At 42.8% G+C, this 15,965-nt stretch overlaps 1 protein-coding gene across 1 annotated transcript in view; it reads right to left on the reverse strand.

The window, feature by feature from the left end:
* hmcn1 (hemicentin 1) overlaps nt 1–15,965 on the reverse strand; it is a gene marked incomplete at both ends in the record, with an annotated part of 207,151 nt that overhangs the window by 22,763 nt on the left and 168,423 nt on the right. The window contains 29 exons of the mRNA XM_080728122.1: nt 474–581; nt 949–1,113; nt 1,464–1,585; nt 1,828–1,984; nt 2,094–2,221; nt 3,944–4,088; nt 4,215–4,356; nt 4,505–4,641; nt 4,830–4,911; nt 5,085–5,281; nt 5,540–5,818; nt 6,094–6,191; nt 6,913–7,096; nt 7,316–7,440; nt 7,771–7,930; nt 8,078–8,227; nt 8,504–8,635; nt 8,750–8,831; nt 9,113–9,315; nt 10,302–10,415; nt 10,974–11,135; nt 12,302–12,398; nt 12,985–13,172; nt 13,456–13,569; nt 14,048–14,245; nt 14,530–14,680; nt 14,786–14,931; nt 15,346–15,459; nt 15,695–15,868. Of these exons, the coding sequence (XP_080584248.1) occupies nt 474–581; nt 949–1,113; nt 1,464–1,585; nt 1,828–1,984; nt 2,094–2,221; nt 3,944–4,088; nt 4,215–4,356; nt 4,505–4,641; nt 4,830–4,911; nt 5,085–5,281; nt 5,540–5,818; nt 6,094–6,191; nt 6,913–7,096; nt 7,316–7,440; nt 7,771–7,930; nt 8,078–8,227; nt 8,504–8,635; nt 8,750–8,831; nt 9,113–9,315; nt 10,302–10,415; nt 10,974–11,135; nt 12,302–12,398; nt 12,985–13,172; nt 13,456–13,569; nt 14,048–14,245; nt 14,530–14,680; nt 14,786–14,931; nt 15,346–15,459; nt 15,695–15,868 (4,254 nt within the window). The remainder of the gene's footprint in view (nt 1–473; nt 582–948; nt 1,114–1,463; nt 1,586–1,827; nt 1,985–2,093; nt 2,222–3,943; nt 4,089–4,214; nt 4,357–4,504; nt 4,642–4,829; nt 4,912–5,084; nt 5,282–5,539; nt 5,819–6,093; nt 6,192–6,912; nt 7,097–7,315; nt 7,441–7,770; nt 7,931–8,077; nt 8,228–8,503; nt 8,636–8,749; nt 8,832–9,112; nt 9,316–10,301; nt 10,416–10,973; nt 11,136–12,301; nt 12,399–12,984; nt 13,173–13,455; nt 13,570–14,047; nt 14,246–14,529; nt 14,681–14,785; nt 14,932–15,345; nt 15,460–15,694; nt 15,869–15,965) is intronic.

Consider the following 15,965-nt stretch of genomic DNA (forward strand, 5'->3'; position numbering starts at 1 on the left):
GATGGCTTCATGTGGTAATAACAAGATTCCTTGTTTTATTTTATTTGATCAATGAGGCACCAGCATTCCTGGTGATGCCAGTGTTGATGTCACTGGCATAGCCAGTGGTGATGCCAGTGGTGATGTCACTGGCATCGCCAGTGGTGAGCGCACCTCATGGCACACTCTGTGATAATGATAAGTGTGTCTTTCTTAAGATGGTTGCACACTGCACTGCGTGTTTTCGTTGCGTTTTGGAAATCCGAAAGCCGTAGGCCAGGGAGAGAGAGAGGAAAGAGAGAGAGAGCAAGGGACTCAGTGCGACAGCTGCGAAAATCGGGAAAAATCAACCCTGGTCCGAAAATAAATACGAAACGGGCGGCAGTGTGCAAACGTGATTGACATAACGTGATGTTGATTTTTTTATTCACGCACTCCGAAATTCACTCCGATATTCGTCCCGAAAAACGCAGTTTGCAAAGACCTTAACTCACCCTGTACAGTGAGCTGTACATGGCGGTGGGCAGAGCCTGCAGCGTTCTTGGCCATGCAGGAGTAGCGTCCAGCATGACTCATCTCAGCTGATGTGATTTCTATTGGACCTGAATATAGAAGAGAGCAGTACACATGTAATCAAACTCAAAACACAGACTACTGGAGATTAGAAGAGATCGCAGCTGATGATGTACAGTGGTCCATGTATTATTTAACAACATAAATACCTCTAAACAACAGTGGTCAAAGAACATGGGTCATGGCGGTCAATTCAATACATTGGTTCAAGTTGTATTTGACCTGCATAATAAATTGTACATTTCATAATATTGTATCTTGTATATTGTATATCTTAATGTTGATAGGGGTACCAATTTCATTAATTTCAGTTGTCCAGTATGGTAATGTATGTAATGCAGATCTCAATTACTTCATTACAAAAATAAAGGTATTTTATCCATATCTGAATCTAACCTGAGGGCAGGATGCTATATCCTGATCCCACTATAGCCAGCTTCATGCCATCCTTGCTCCAGTGGAGAACAGGCTCTGGGACCCCAGACGCAGTACAGCCAATGACCACTGGGGATAGTCTGTTCACAACAAGTTCTGTAGCTTCGTCTGCTATTGATGGAGGAACTGAGAAGATACAGAATGGGTAAAATGTTTGTTTTTAAATAAATGAAAAGGAACAGACACATATTGACTGTAAGCCTTTGTCCGCACTTGTAGGTCTACAACAATCCCAGCTGTTACATCTGGTTGTTCATTGACAACTGACTCAAACTGACTCTTCAAACTCCTGTCCACACAGTTAATTAACCCTAACACACTAACCCAGGATGGATTATCAACCCGACTTAATAATTATGACTGATTCCATACAAACACTCCCAAAAACTTGCTCTTGGAATGGAACTGTCAATTAAATAAACCTTGTGTTTTCAATATGTCAAATGGACAATGAAGTAACCAGTGGTGTCACTGACCTTGTACAGTGAGGTTGATGGCTCTGGAGTCCTCCCCTGCATCATTAGAGACCACACACACATACACTGCAGTGTCCTCCACTGTGGGTGCTATGACCACAAGCGACCCTGATGAAAGTAACCTGAAAAAGAAGCAAAGCCATACATGTAAACTTCCTTTAATGACATTTTGGTTCTTGACCTTGAATTATGTCTTACAAATACTGTATAATGGCTAGTGTAGCGGGAGCCATAGACAGATATTTTGATTGCTAGGAATATAGAAATACATTCGGTTGACATTTGCATATATAGTTTTTGTCTGCTGAGATGAGCTAATTTAAAAAGGGCTTGAGGTAATAAACAGAGGAAAACCTGGATCAACCTGTACATATTCTGGTTTTGGTCTGTATTAATGGCTCGGCCATTCTTCGTCCAGGTAACGGTGGGCTTGGGGATGCCAGTGGCCTCACAGGAGAGCGTGGTCAGAAGGTTCACTGTCACGGTTACATTGGTGCGACCGTCAGCGATGGAGGGGGGCACTGCAAGAGAGAAAAAACACTCACTGTGTGTGTGCATGTGTGAGCGTACGCTGCAAACACGCACATGCGTGTGGATGTGCATTTTATGAAGTCACTGCTGTCTTCTCACCATACACTTGCAGATCCACTCTCTTGCGTTGTGTTCCAGCCTGGTTGGTGGCCATACACAGGTAGCGGCCTGTATCGGTCACCTGGGCAGAGTGGATGTGTAAAGATCCATCCTCTGCAAATGTGTACCTGCACCAGTGTTCATACAATATGAGGAAGATCCAACCATGGCATGGCCATTTTTGGAAATAAATAGCAACAATTGCAAAACACAAAACAAAACAATGCCTTCATGATTAGATGACCCTAGTTAGGCATGGAATCGCTAATAAGAAACTGTTCACTAAAGGCATGTTTTCACTACAGTTCCGGAATTCTTCCTGCAAAATAATTAGCATAATGATTTTCAACTTGCCGGGAGTTTAGTTTTTTGGGTGTTTTCACATAAGCAAAAATGCTGGCATAGCCATAAAATACCTCGTTTTCACTAAACCGTTGTCGCGGTATGAAAGTCTGTGTTGCCAGACTTTGCGAGAGAACTAAGCAACCAGGTGTACGAAAATAATCCCCAAAAAGTGATATTATCTAGGCCACACGAGCACTTTAAAACTACACGTATCACCACATCAGCTAATTGAAAATTACCGATCTACAAGCTCACAACAAATAAAACGAAACCAGCTACTATCATATACAAGCAACTTTACGGAAATGAAGCCCAGAGTCGCTTATAATTAGCAGACATGGCAACACTTGGACTGAAAGACCTTAAAAAAAAAAAAAAAACACTCTCCCCAGTTCGGTGCGTTCACTGCGGTGGCATCGGTGCCTGTCTTGTCTCTTCTCTCTCTCACTCTGAACGCTACAAATGGATTTACTAAAACAAAATATTCTTCATGCTCAGCAACAACAACACATCTAATGTGTGCAACGTGTTGCACCTGTGGGCTTTAGATTCGCTGTCTGTGGACTCGCTCGCTGCTCAAAAGACTTTTAGGCTAATCATCACACGACAACGACGAACGACGATAAACTAATGATGCACCTTTTGTTGAGAACAGCTTCTTTCTTTCGGAACCTCTCCAGTCCATCCGCAGATAGCGGAGGAAGAGGTTCCAAAAGGAGCTGCCGTTAAGAAATCATTGCACTTTTGCAGGCAGCCAGCCATGGTCACAATGCGACTCTACTCTTCTATAGCCTAAATAATTATATCCCTAATGCAAGGACTCTATAGCCTAAATAATTATATCCCTAATGCAAGGTGAAGCTGTATTATATTTCTACTGTATATCCCATTCACATTCAGATCGTTTTCAATCCCAAATACAATGCTTTAACTCTTATTCATTGGCTCCTTACGCACCTGCTTGTCAAAAGAACGTCAAAAATAACGGTATGCGTTTTCACAGAAGGGAAATTTGTATTCTCACGGTACTTTCAGCAAAAATTACTAGGTATTTTGCCGTCAAATTTCGGACTCCAAAACTCCCGGAACACAAAATAAGTGGCAGTTTTCACATGGCGTGAATATCAAAATTGCTGTCATTTTTGACAAGACTTCCAGAAGTTTTGCTCAGTGAAAACAGGACATAAGAGGCACACACTGCCAAACAATACACTGCTGACTAGCAGACACCTTGTATCTACAAGTTTCAAATGTGTATGTTTTTTGTAAATTAAAGCCCTACTTCATCATAAAAAAAGCATTGCACAAAAGTCAAAATGTTCAATCATTTTAAAAAATAATGGCAAAAAAAAGGAAAGTTTTGGACATACAAGGTTTCCACTCGACAACGACGATATCTTTGTTTGAGGAAAAGGTTGCTGCCAGTAAGTACTACTACACAGGAGCCTCCAGACACACACCATTCACACATAATCATAGCTGTGTAGATAATAATGCATCCTGACCTGGGGTTGTTTCCTGAGAGCACGGCTCCGTGTTTCCTCCAGGTGACGCGAGGCAGGGGGACACCACTAACTATACACTCCAACACCACTGGCTTGTTGATGTGCACCGACACAGCCAGAGGACCTTCCCGGATGGTAGGGGCCACTACGGGGACCAGTAAACACACAAGACATTGTTATTCATGCCTTTCCGTTCCTGTTTCTGTTTCTGTGCATAAGCCTTCCGTGGCATATTGACAGTATCTCTCTTCGTATAATCTGGTGAACCTACCATTGACAGCTAGGTTGAATTGTCGAGTGGTTTTGCCGGCAATGTTGCTCGCTACACACATGTACTGAGCCCCATCACTCAGCTCAGCAACGTTGATCTGCAGGTAGCGACCGTTGGACAGAATACGCACACGACCAGAGGCCTACACACACACACACGCACACACACACATGCACACGCACAGCACACATGCACACACAAACGCAAAAAATGCAGGAATATGTTCATGGCATTTGTTACTATCAAAATGTTGATAAAATCAATTATTAAATATGTTGCTAGTTGTTCACCTGCAAGGGTTTTCCATTCTTAAGCCAGGCGAGAGTAGGAGGTGGAACAGCATCAGATTTACACTCTAGAGTCACCTGTCTGTTCTGCAGCACTGACACATTCTGTGGTGTGCTCTCACCAGCAATATTAGGAGGAACTGTGTGAGATGGAGAACAGCACTAAAATATATTACAATCAGTGGGATCAAAGGACCTTTTTCTAAAAAAAATAACCAGCAATTACAAATGAAATGGGTGGTGTTGCTAATGCATGCAACAGCAAACAGATTATTCATGCAGCATCATTTTTAACGCATGCTGTAGTGCATTTTACCACATTACCCACCATGCACTCTGACCAGGAACTCCTTGTCGTCGTCTCCAGCAGGACTGTTGGCCAGACAGGTGTATCTGCCTGTGTCCTCCAACTGTGGAATAAACATCAAAATAATGTCACATGAGAACATGGGGCGAGGATTAAAAGAAGACTTTTCAAATCATATGTTGTTTTTAAACTTTTAAACAAGATCAAATTAAATTCACATTAATAAAACAAGCAAACAGAGGAATGAATTAAAGAGCTGTCACATCAGGACAGGACCTGTGCAGAGGACACGCGGAGAACTTCCCCTCCTCGGAGGAGCTGGAGGCTGTCTGTCTGAGGGAGGGGCCGTCCGTCCTTCATCCAGGTGAGGCTGGGGGTGGGGATGCCCGAGGCCTCACACTGCAGCTCCAGAACATGGTTCACAACCACAGATACCTCCGACGGTACACGGGAACCATTGATGCGTGGAGGGTCTGAATGACAAAATAAATGTGCAATAATAATTTCCACCCCATTTTGACACTATATCAAGAAAATACAGAACGTTAGACCTTTGAGTAATCTTTGCCTAATTTATTGTACGATGACATCGCGGATCGAAAATAGTAGATCTATAAATTGGCAATGTGCCGTGGAAGCAACGCACACAGTACAAGCTTATACAGTAGACCGGATATTGTTGGTGTGAGACAGCATTGTCTGATGTAGTATAAATCGGGCCTTTCTCTCACCAAGCACTTTGAGGTTGAAGTGGCGGCTAGCTTGTCCTGCGGTGTTGTTAGCCATGCATGTGTAGCGGCCAGTATCGTTGACCTTGGCTCGGGTGATCTGCATGGTGGTGCCCAGGTTGAGGAGGCTGAAGTGGGCGTCACCAGCCAGAGTCTCCCCCTCTCTGAGCCAGGACATGATGGGGGTGGGAGTCCCATCAGCGATACAGAGCAGAGAGGCCACGCTCCCCCTCACTACCGTCACATCCTCTGTGCTGCCTGCTCCATCCAGACTGGGAGGGACTGTCAGAAGAAGTTTATAAGAAATCAAGGTGGAGGGAGGCCTTTAATGCTTAATATTTTTTTAATTCACCAAAATAATATACTTTAGTTTATTAGATTATTGGAACAATATTGAAGACAATGTGTTCCGTTACAAATATAAATCTGTAGTCAATGGAAACACATTCATCTTAATTATAAAAGGTGAATTATGTGACTTCATTATTACACACATTATGATATTTGACTTTGTTCCTCAGATCCAGGCAAGTGATTTTGAACTTGTTGAGACTCACCATGCACCTGTAGGTTGTAATGCTTATTGTCTACTCCTGCCCTGTTCGATGCTACACAGGTATATGCACCCCCATCAGACACCTGGGTTCGAGTTATCCTGACAGATGGAAAATGACACAACATACATGTACCCTGATACATTAGCTTTTTAACACACACAACACTGTTGTGATCTTCAATGTCAGCATCTCTGTAAACGGTGTTATGTTCCATGATTTTCCATGAAGAGGAACGTATAATGCAACTCAATGATCATCCTATTGTATGTCTGCCACAGTGGTGTAAAGTAACTAAGTACATGTACTTAGGTACTGTACTTTAGTACACTTTTGAGGTATTTGTACTTTACTTGAGTGTTTCCAATTTCCAATACTTTTACTTCTAAATCTCAGATCCAAATATTGTACTTTTACTCAACTGCATTTATTTGAAAACTTTAGTTACTAGTTACTTTGCAGATATACATTATAATATTATAAAACATACATAAACCACTTTAACCCTATTTTATACTGTGGCTATTTGAAAATAACCGATCTACAAGCTCACGGCGCATTGCATCGCAACTCCTTGTGAGCTTGTAGATCAGCTATTTAAAAAAAAAAAAAACTTTTACTTTTGGTATTTTAAGTACTTATTGATGCCAATACCTTTATACTTTTACTCAAGTACATTTTGAATTCCTCACTTCTACTTGTAACAGAGTGTTTTTCTATATTGCGGTATTTGACACTTTTACTTAAGTAAAACAATTGAGCACTTTTTTCCACTGGTCTGCCACCACCCTTTCATCCTCAACTCCCTGGCCACTGACCTACCGGAGCACCTGTCCAGCAGATAGCAGTCGTATGTGGGAAGAGACCGGCAGTGGAAGGCCGTTCCTCAGCCAGTTGAGCTGGGGCGGAGGGGAGCCTGTCGCCACACACTCAATGTTGATTGAACTGTCCAGAACGGTGGTCAACACATCTGCCTTCTCACGGTTGCCTTCTATCACAGGAGGCACTACAGACCATGGAGGACACATTCATTGTACAATGGATAAATTATACAGTATGTTGTGCAGTGGTGAAATATTTACAGTATACTTTATATGCAGTATTTACGGCCACAGAGGAAAAATGTATTCTGATTATTAACGGCTGTTAGCAAAAATTAGCTTGTGGCCAAGTTGTAAGTGGGATAATCCACCCAATCGGTATGAAGACAAAACTTTGAACCCACCATAAACGTTGAGGTTGAAAATCCTATCCTCCTCTCCAGCTGTGTTGGTAGCTACGCAGGTGTACTTTCCACTGTCTGAAGTATGAGCTCTTGATATGGTCAGGGTGCTGCCATCGGGACTGATCCTACACCAAGGAAACAGGAGCCATCCATTAGGTCAGGGATACTCAAACTTCTGAACCGGTGGGCCACATTACAAAAATGACAAGGGGCCGCGGGCCGGTAAAATCTTGCTCTTTCGAACGACCATCATTTCGACCGGAGGGTTAGCGACTTGATCCACTAAATATATAACTCACAACTTTTAATATGTTATTTTGATGAACCAAAGGATCATAAAAAACCCTGAATGATTACTATTGCAATTTCTTTTGGGTCTTTTGGGGGGGTTTTTGGGCTCAGAATGACTGGCCTAATATTGTCCAGACTCTTTCCTTCACTGACTCTATTGTTACCTGAGAGCTTTGCTCCTCGTCCTGCTGATGACCTCCCCGTCCTTCAGCCACTGGACTTTGGGGGGAGGGGTCCCCTGGGCACGGCACACCAGCTGGATGCTGTCATTCAGCAAAACTCCCATGTCACTGGGCAGTTCCGAGCCAGAGATACTGGGAGGGACTGGGAGAGAAGTACTGGTGTTAAGTCACTCACAGGTTATCACTCACAACCCACCGAAATCTTGAGGAATCAGTCAGTTTGTAAATCAAATGAAAAATATTTGAAATGAGATGTGGCTTATGGGCTCAAAGTAGATTGTGAGTGCACCTTGTATGGTGAGGTGGTAGCTCTTGCGTGCCTTGCCCTCCACATTTGAAGCCACACAGGTGTAAGTGCCACTGTCTGAAAGCTGTGAGCGGGCGAGCTGCAGCTTGCTGCCCCCTGACAGGATGTGCAGCTCCAGAGACTCTGAATTCTCTAGGAGACATTACAGTACAGTCAAAAAAATATATAGGATGCATATATAGCGTATATGACAAAATCCACGATGAAAAATAAGGAAACATACATAGTTATACATTCAAAGTAAGTATTAGTTATGTAAACATAGCACTCAAAGTATTAAGCCATACAACTATAGGCTAAATCTAATTCTATCCCAAATTGTAAATGACACATTTTTTTTCTGTTAATAAATGAAACGCAGACAATCTGGCTCTCATGGCAAACAGAGCTTTGACTATCCAGACTCACCTATGGTGTGTCCATTCTTCAGCCACGTGAGTCTAGGAGGAGGGATGCCTGTGGCGTCACAGGCGAAGGTGACTGGGTTACTGATGATCTCAACAACCCTCTCATCTGCTGGGCCATCTATACTAGGAGGTACTGAGAGGGTGGGGAGAAAGAAAGATCAGTGTTTTGCTTATAGACAGCGGTGTGAATAACATGCTGATCTCTCTTTCAAACTGCATAGGTTTTGTTTTATTTTACCATACTTACCATATATATTGAGGTGGAAATTCTTGTCCACCTGACCGGCAACGTTGGTGGCCTTACACACATATTGGCCTGTATCAGACACCTAGAAATCACAATAAATACATTGGTCATACATTTTGTGTATGACCTTTGCAGCTACAGATGATTGCCATTGTGGCACTGAGAACTAACGGTGGAGTGGAGTTTCTCCCATATCTTGTGCCGTTGTGCTGACTTATTGTGCAAAGTGTGTGCACAGTTCTTCTGTACATGTACTTGTACAGTATGTCCTCTCACCACATTGGAAACTGGGTATGCTTTAAAATAATTAGATTAATGAAAAAAATTAAATGAGAGCAGATACATGTACCATCCATCTCTCACCTCTGCCCCTTTAATCTCTAACATCTGCCCCTCTGCCAGGATGCGCAGATTGGCAGACTCAGTCACTGCCCTGCCGTTCTTGTACCAGGTGATGGTGGGAGGGGGTACGGCGTTGGACTCACACTCCAGAGTCACAGAGTTCCCGGTGCGCACACTCACCACCACGGGGGAGTCCCCACTGCTGTCCCGAATACTAGGAGGAACTGTTGGGGTGGATGAGGACATGGAGAGATAGATGCAATAATTGTCAAAGGAAACAGAGATCAGAGACGAGTGAAGGCGAGCAGAGGAGATTCGGCAGATGGAAGGGAACATGACGGAAGGGAGATAGGAAATAGGAGACTCAGATTGGAAGAAGAAAGTAGATAATAGTTGACTAATGCATTTTCAATTCTCGACCAAATTATAAACATGAATTTATTGAGCTGTAGCATGTTCCATAGGCATATGGACCACAGGTGGCGTCAAGGTCTGTGCTATTAAATGATATATTTCTGTATTGTTCACCCGGTCTCTTGTTATGAAGCACTTCACATCAAGTGCAGTGGAAGAAAAATTATGAAAATGTTGGCATCAAAATGTACTTAAAGTACCAAAAATAAAAGTACAAAATGTTTGAAAATAGCATATCTACAAGCTCACAACATGTTACGATGCGACACGTTGTGAGCTTGTAGATCGGCTATTTTCATATAGCAAAGGTATAAAATACGGCTAAAGTGGTTTATGTATGTTTTATAATATTATAATTTATATCAGCAAATTAACTAGTAACTAAAGTTTTCAAATAAATGTAGTGGAGTAAAAAGTACAATATTTGGATCCAAGATGTAGTGGAGTATAAGTAAAAGTATTGGAAATTGGAAATACTCAAGTAAAGTACAAATACCTCAAAATTGCACTTAAGGGTGCCCTCACACCAAAATACCTATGAGAGTGGAATCCGCGTTCCGCCAATGCATTTCAATGAGAAGGGAGCGTTTTTTGCAGAAATCCTCTGCTAGCATGAAACCGCTTCACTCTCATTGAAATGCATTGGCGGAACGCGGATTCCACTCTCATAGGTACTTTGGTGTGAGGGCACCCTAAGAGGGGCACTTAAATAAATATACTTAGTTACTTTACACCCCTGACATCAAGTGTATACTAGTGAGCTTTGAGTGCTGAATCAATGTGACGGGCGACTGACCAAACACAGTGAGGTAGATGAGTTTACGAGCCTCTCCTGCTGGGTTCATGGCAACGCAGCTGTACTTCCCTCCATCGGATATCTTGGCCCTCAGAATCTGTAGTGTCCGACCACCTGAGGAACAATAACATAAATCAGACAACAATGTCTAATCAGCTGAAACAAGTGACATCTTTTGTCATTTTGTACATACGTTTGACAATACACTGTGACAGGTAGACCCAGGATTCGATTAGTAAAAAACAAAGGACAATATACTGTATATCTGTACTTCTTTGTATAGCACAAATAGATGCTCTACAAGCTCACAACGTGTCGCATTGTGCCACGTTGTGTGCTTGTGGATATTCTATTAGGCCTATTTTGGAATTAGAAAAAGAAAAAAGGCAAGAAGATGTTGATAAAATTGCTCAAAACTGGGATGCCAGAGTTAATGTGGTTAACATACATTTTTAATTCAATTACTACATTTCAATATTATAAAACAAATAAATATCAGACAGTCTGTATTTAATTCAGTCTGAACACCAATACCAGTGAATGACCAGAGGGGGGACATCAGCAGCAGAGAGGCATGTATTTCCCCCCATCCCCCCCGGCAAATCAAACCCTGGATACACCTCAATTCATGTAAATTCCTCCCAGTACAGATGGAGCGTGGCAGTACAGTACCTGGCATGATGAGTGCGTTGGCGTTGGCCTGAACAGGGCCCCTGTCATTTAGCCAGCTCAGGGTGGGAGGGGGGAAGCCAGTGGCTTCACAAGTCAACGATACAAAGTTGTTCACCACCACTGTCACATTCTCAGGGCTCAGGCCTACAATGGTGGGAGGCACTGGACGAAGGAAGAAGAATAGCAATACAGAAGTCAATACAGCACTTAGACCAGGGGTCCCCAAACTAAGGCCCGGGGGCCGGACACAGCCCACCACATCCACATTTGACCCGGCCCCCTGAACAATGACGCAAAAAAAAAAAAAAAAAAAAAAATGTTGCTACTACAACCTCACTTTGCCCCAGTCATAGAACGTGAACGTGAGCCCCCCAGAACAGAATAATGGCAAAAAGGTTGGGTAAGACTAAGAAACATTGATTCAGAATGCAGGGTATTTAACCCGCAGTGGACACACGATTATTTTTTTGTTCAATGCAAAGAAAAGGCTGTTTGTCTCATCTGTCAAGACACGGTGGCGGTATTCAAAGAATACAATCTGCTCCGACATTATGAATCCCATCACAAAGACAAGTATGATAGCTTGCAAGGCCAAATGCGAGCAGACAAACTCTCAAAGCTAAAAAGTGGACTGTTAGCTCAGCAGACTACATTTGTACGCCAAACTCAGCTGAACCAATCGTCAGATCGGGCCAGTTTCCGTGTTGCTCAGCTGATCGCAAGCGGCGGTAAACCTTTCATTGAGGGAGAGTTTGTCAAGAAATGTTTGAATGTTGTTGTGGAGGAGGTGTGTCCCGAGAAGAAAGATGTCTTTAATGCCGTGAGTCTGTCGGCGAGTACAGTCACCAGACGCGTTGAACCCCTGCGATAGGCACCCCTGCGATCGTCACACTTTTTCTGTTACAAACTGACCCTGGCCCCCCATCAGAGAAGGGAAAGGTTATGTGGCCCTCACTGGAAAAAGTTTGGGGACCCCTGACTTAGACCCATGGGCAAATAGATGTGAGCAAGTATAATATATGACTGTGAATATACTCCACTCCCACACATGTAATAGACAGTTAATACAGTTAATTACTTGCACAAGAGACTGAGGTAGTTTTCCTGATTTCTATTAAAATTGTTTAGTACATGCCTTATAATATGTATATTATTTGATATTGTTGTTTTTGTTTTATCATTTGACAATTTCCTTTTCTTATGATTATCTTTAAATGTTCACACATAAAAATCTGTGACATCACAATAAACTTGAAAGTAGGAGTTGAAGTACTTGATGTGTGCTTGATTAACTTCAGTCATGCCTTGTTGTTAAAACTGTGTCTCACCATGAACATTGAGGTTGAAGGATTTCTCGGAGCTACCAGCCACGTTGTCAGCCACACACATGTAGCGCCCAGTGTCTGATACCTGAGCATTCACCACCTGGGGGACAGATGGCAGCACATTGGCTTAAGATCACAGATACAGGCATGTCAGGAAGAAAAAGAAGGTCCCCAGTTCGTCGAAGGGACATTTGTATATGTTGGGCAGGACATGTATCCCCTAACTGCTCCGTCCCCGAGGGGTCATCATAGCGATCTGAGTAGCCATCAGCTGGGTGAAGCTGGAACTGAATCTGCCAATGGGATTAACAAAGGAATCCCTTTACTCCCCATCCCCATTTTAAAGCGTGAAAAGACTCTAACATGACAAACTTAACAGCTTTCATAGTTTCCAGATGTGCTCCCACCGAGATTTGAACTCAGATTGCTGGATTCAAAGTCCAGAGTGCTAGACCTTGATAATGCATGCTTCATGATGTGGCAGAATGCGTTTGAACCCAAGCCACCAGCTGAGACTACATTCTGAAAGTAACCCTTGTAAGCAATATTTGGTTACTTTGTGACATACCAAAATATACAGTATGACAGTTTGTGCTGCACAAGCAAATCACTCTGCTTCATGTGGAATTTACAAGCATTGTCAGTCTTTTATAAGGCCATGGTTTCAGGCATTCCCCGGTACTAACCTGTAGAGAGCGCCCATTGGACAAGATTCTGTGGGTGCCGTCAGAGCTGATTGGCTGGCTGTCCTTTAGCCAGGTGATCTTGGGGACAGGGTTTCCATCAACATGACAATCCAGTTGGGTGGTCTTGTTGATCAGGACTGTCACCTCATCAGGAAGGTCGCTGACTGTTCCCCGGATAGAAGGGGGCACTGGAGGCATACAGAAACACATGTGAACCACTTAAACCATCTTATTAACTGGTTCTCTTTTTCCCCCTCTCCGCCAAGTCTGTTCACCGAAAATAGCCCATCTAAAAGCTCACAACGTGTCATGTTTTATGACTATTTGTCAATGTTCCCTCCCGAACATTGTTGCTAGGTTTCAAGTGGTTAATGAACATAGAAAAATATACTGCATACACAGTGCAGTGTTATTCATAATGCCTCATTCACCAGGTCAATACTTAGAGGCAGAAGTAAATCCTCTACTCACGTAATACTCTAACATCATACTGAATGGAGTCCTCTCCAGCTTCATTGACAGCCTCACACGTGTATCTGCCTGAGTCCTCAGCCTGGGCCCTAGGGATCTGTAACACACGCCCCCCTAGGACGGAGAAACAAACACACATACGGTTTAGGATGGAACCTGTCTTTGTCTGTACTGTCACTGTCTCATTGATCTCCCCCCACCCTATCTTCATTCAAATATACTGTAAATACACACAAACACTCAAACTCAATCTATGAAAGATAAGAAAGAAAGGAGAGAAGCAAAGAAACAAAGCAAACGTCAGATAATAGGACAATAATATCAAATATTCATTAAGTGCATGCTCAAAGTGAAATGACAGTAAGAATATAAAGGATGAAAAGTAAACAACTGCAAAAACGCGAGTGCGAGAGCTCGTACAATGGCCACCAAAGCCTGATTTATACTTGGTTGCACGGCTGCACGCTGGTGTCATGCACAGAAAGTAGCAGACCGACAAGTAAACCCTGTAGAGCTGCAATTGATCTGCTATCAACCAAGAATAAATAAGGTAAAACGGTGATGTCTCTATCTCTGTCTCTTTCAGTCTCACCTGGCAGTATGAGCACTTTGTCGTTGGAGGCCAGTGGTCTACCATCTTTATACCAGGTGAGTGTTGGAGGAGGTACCGCATTGGTCTCACAGTAGAGCGAGATGGGATTATTAAGGATCACATCCTTAACTTCTCCACCGCTGCCTGGGAAAGAGGTGGTGTCTCTCACTCCACCAGGTCTATTGAAACTAGGGGGGACTAAAGAAAGAAAGAACATTGAGGTGTTTTTAAGACATTGCCTGCAACACCTATAGTTTCATACTTCAGTTAGATAGGCAATCAGGGGGATATTTTGAAAGTGAACAATACATGCATCTTTATGAATAACTGCAAAGTCATGAGTTCTTTGGAGCAATACATTTTGCAGCACTATTATGGCACCATAAACATTCCAAAACTCCCTAAACCAAACTGTGAGTGCATGAAAAGCACCAACAGTCCCAGTTTATACAGTATCTTCATTCAATGGGAACCCAGTTCACCTTGTATATTTACATCAAAGTCCTTCTCATCCTCCCCGGCAATGTTGGTGGCAACGCATGTGTAGCGGCCGGTGTCTGACACCTGGGCATGCTTGATCTGAACAATACGGCCATGGAATGTTATGGAGATATGATCATCTGCCCGCAGGATCTATGGAAAAATAAAAGAGGCCTAATTTATACTTTACAACGGTGTGACACATACAATAGCCGACCTACAAAGCTTATAAGCAGTCAGTTAACAATAATATGCTACCTGTCCATCCTTGTACCACTGCAGAGCAGGTGTGGGGATGGCCTGGGCTTCACACTCCAACGTCAGGGTGTTGTTGACTGTAATCTTTACCTCTTTAGGGGCCAGGCCCTCCCCAGGGATGTCATTCTTATTGATCTGAGGTGGAACTGAACAGTAGAGAGTAGACGAGCATGACTTAGATTACCGGTACATATTCAAGGATAATTTACAGCATAGCTTTTTGACAAACATCTAATATCTGCTTTTACAGCATTCTACATTACATTTGAGGTACGTATTTAGACAGATTACAGTTACTTTTAGTTAACTTTTAGTTATCTTTCAACAATAGGAACATGTTACGTTATGTTTTCATTTATTTTCATTCAGAGCTTTATTAATCTTACATGCAAGAATATGATACAGACAAAAGCTTCACATTATGGAAACCCTAATCCAGGACCCTAACACAGAATGTAGACAGGAATACCATGATTTAACTACAGTTTGCACATACAGTACCACACACAATGAATTAAACACAGAACATACGTTCATCTTGATTAACTGATGCCACTCACCGTAGACTTTGACCTCATAGTTCTTCAGTGACTCTCCAGCCTCATTGGTGGCAACACAGGTGTACCTCCCAGCATCCTCCTCTTTAGCATTGAGAATCTGTAGGGTTCTCCCACCTGTCAAAACAAAGTGAATGAATCAATAAAAAATAAACTACCCGATTCTAGTCTATTGTATTCCACACAGTAAAATCCTCAGTGTTCATTTATCCATTTGCAATTCTGAGAGCGTAAAAATGGAACCAAATGGACCTTCTTGTGATTCCATTTGTACACAATCAGGGTTCATTTAACACAGAGGATTTTCATGTGTGAGCAAGAGGGGAAAACATGTTGACTTGATCCTCCATACCCGGAAGGACTCGGACGTTGCGATTCGATTCAAAGGGGACGCCATCTTTGAGCCAAGTGATGAGGGCAGGAGGGTAGGACTGGACCTCACACACCAGAGAGGTAGGGCTGCTCAGGGTGACTGTCACCTCCTCTGCAGAGCCCTCAGGACCAGAGCCATAGATGGTGGGAGAAACTGTCAGGAAGCACATTAAAAATTAATCAACCACGAAAATCATGTTATGTATTGACCTGACCAATGTTCATATATGAATACTCACCATTGTTTAGAC

This window comes from Nannobrachium achirus, assembly GCF_963921795.1.
Source record: "Nannobrachium achirus genome assembly, chromosome: 1".
Classification (NCBI taxonomy): domain Eukaryota; kingdom Metazoa; phylum Chordata; class Actinopteri; order Myctophiformes; family Myctophidae; genus Nannobrachium; species Nannobrachium achirus.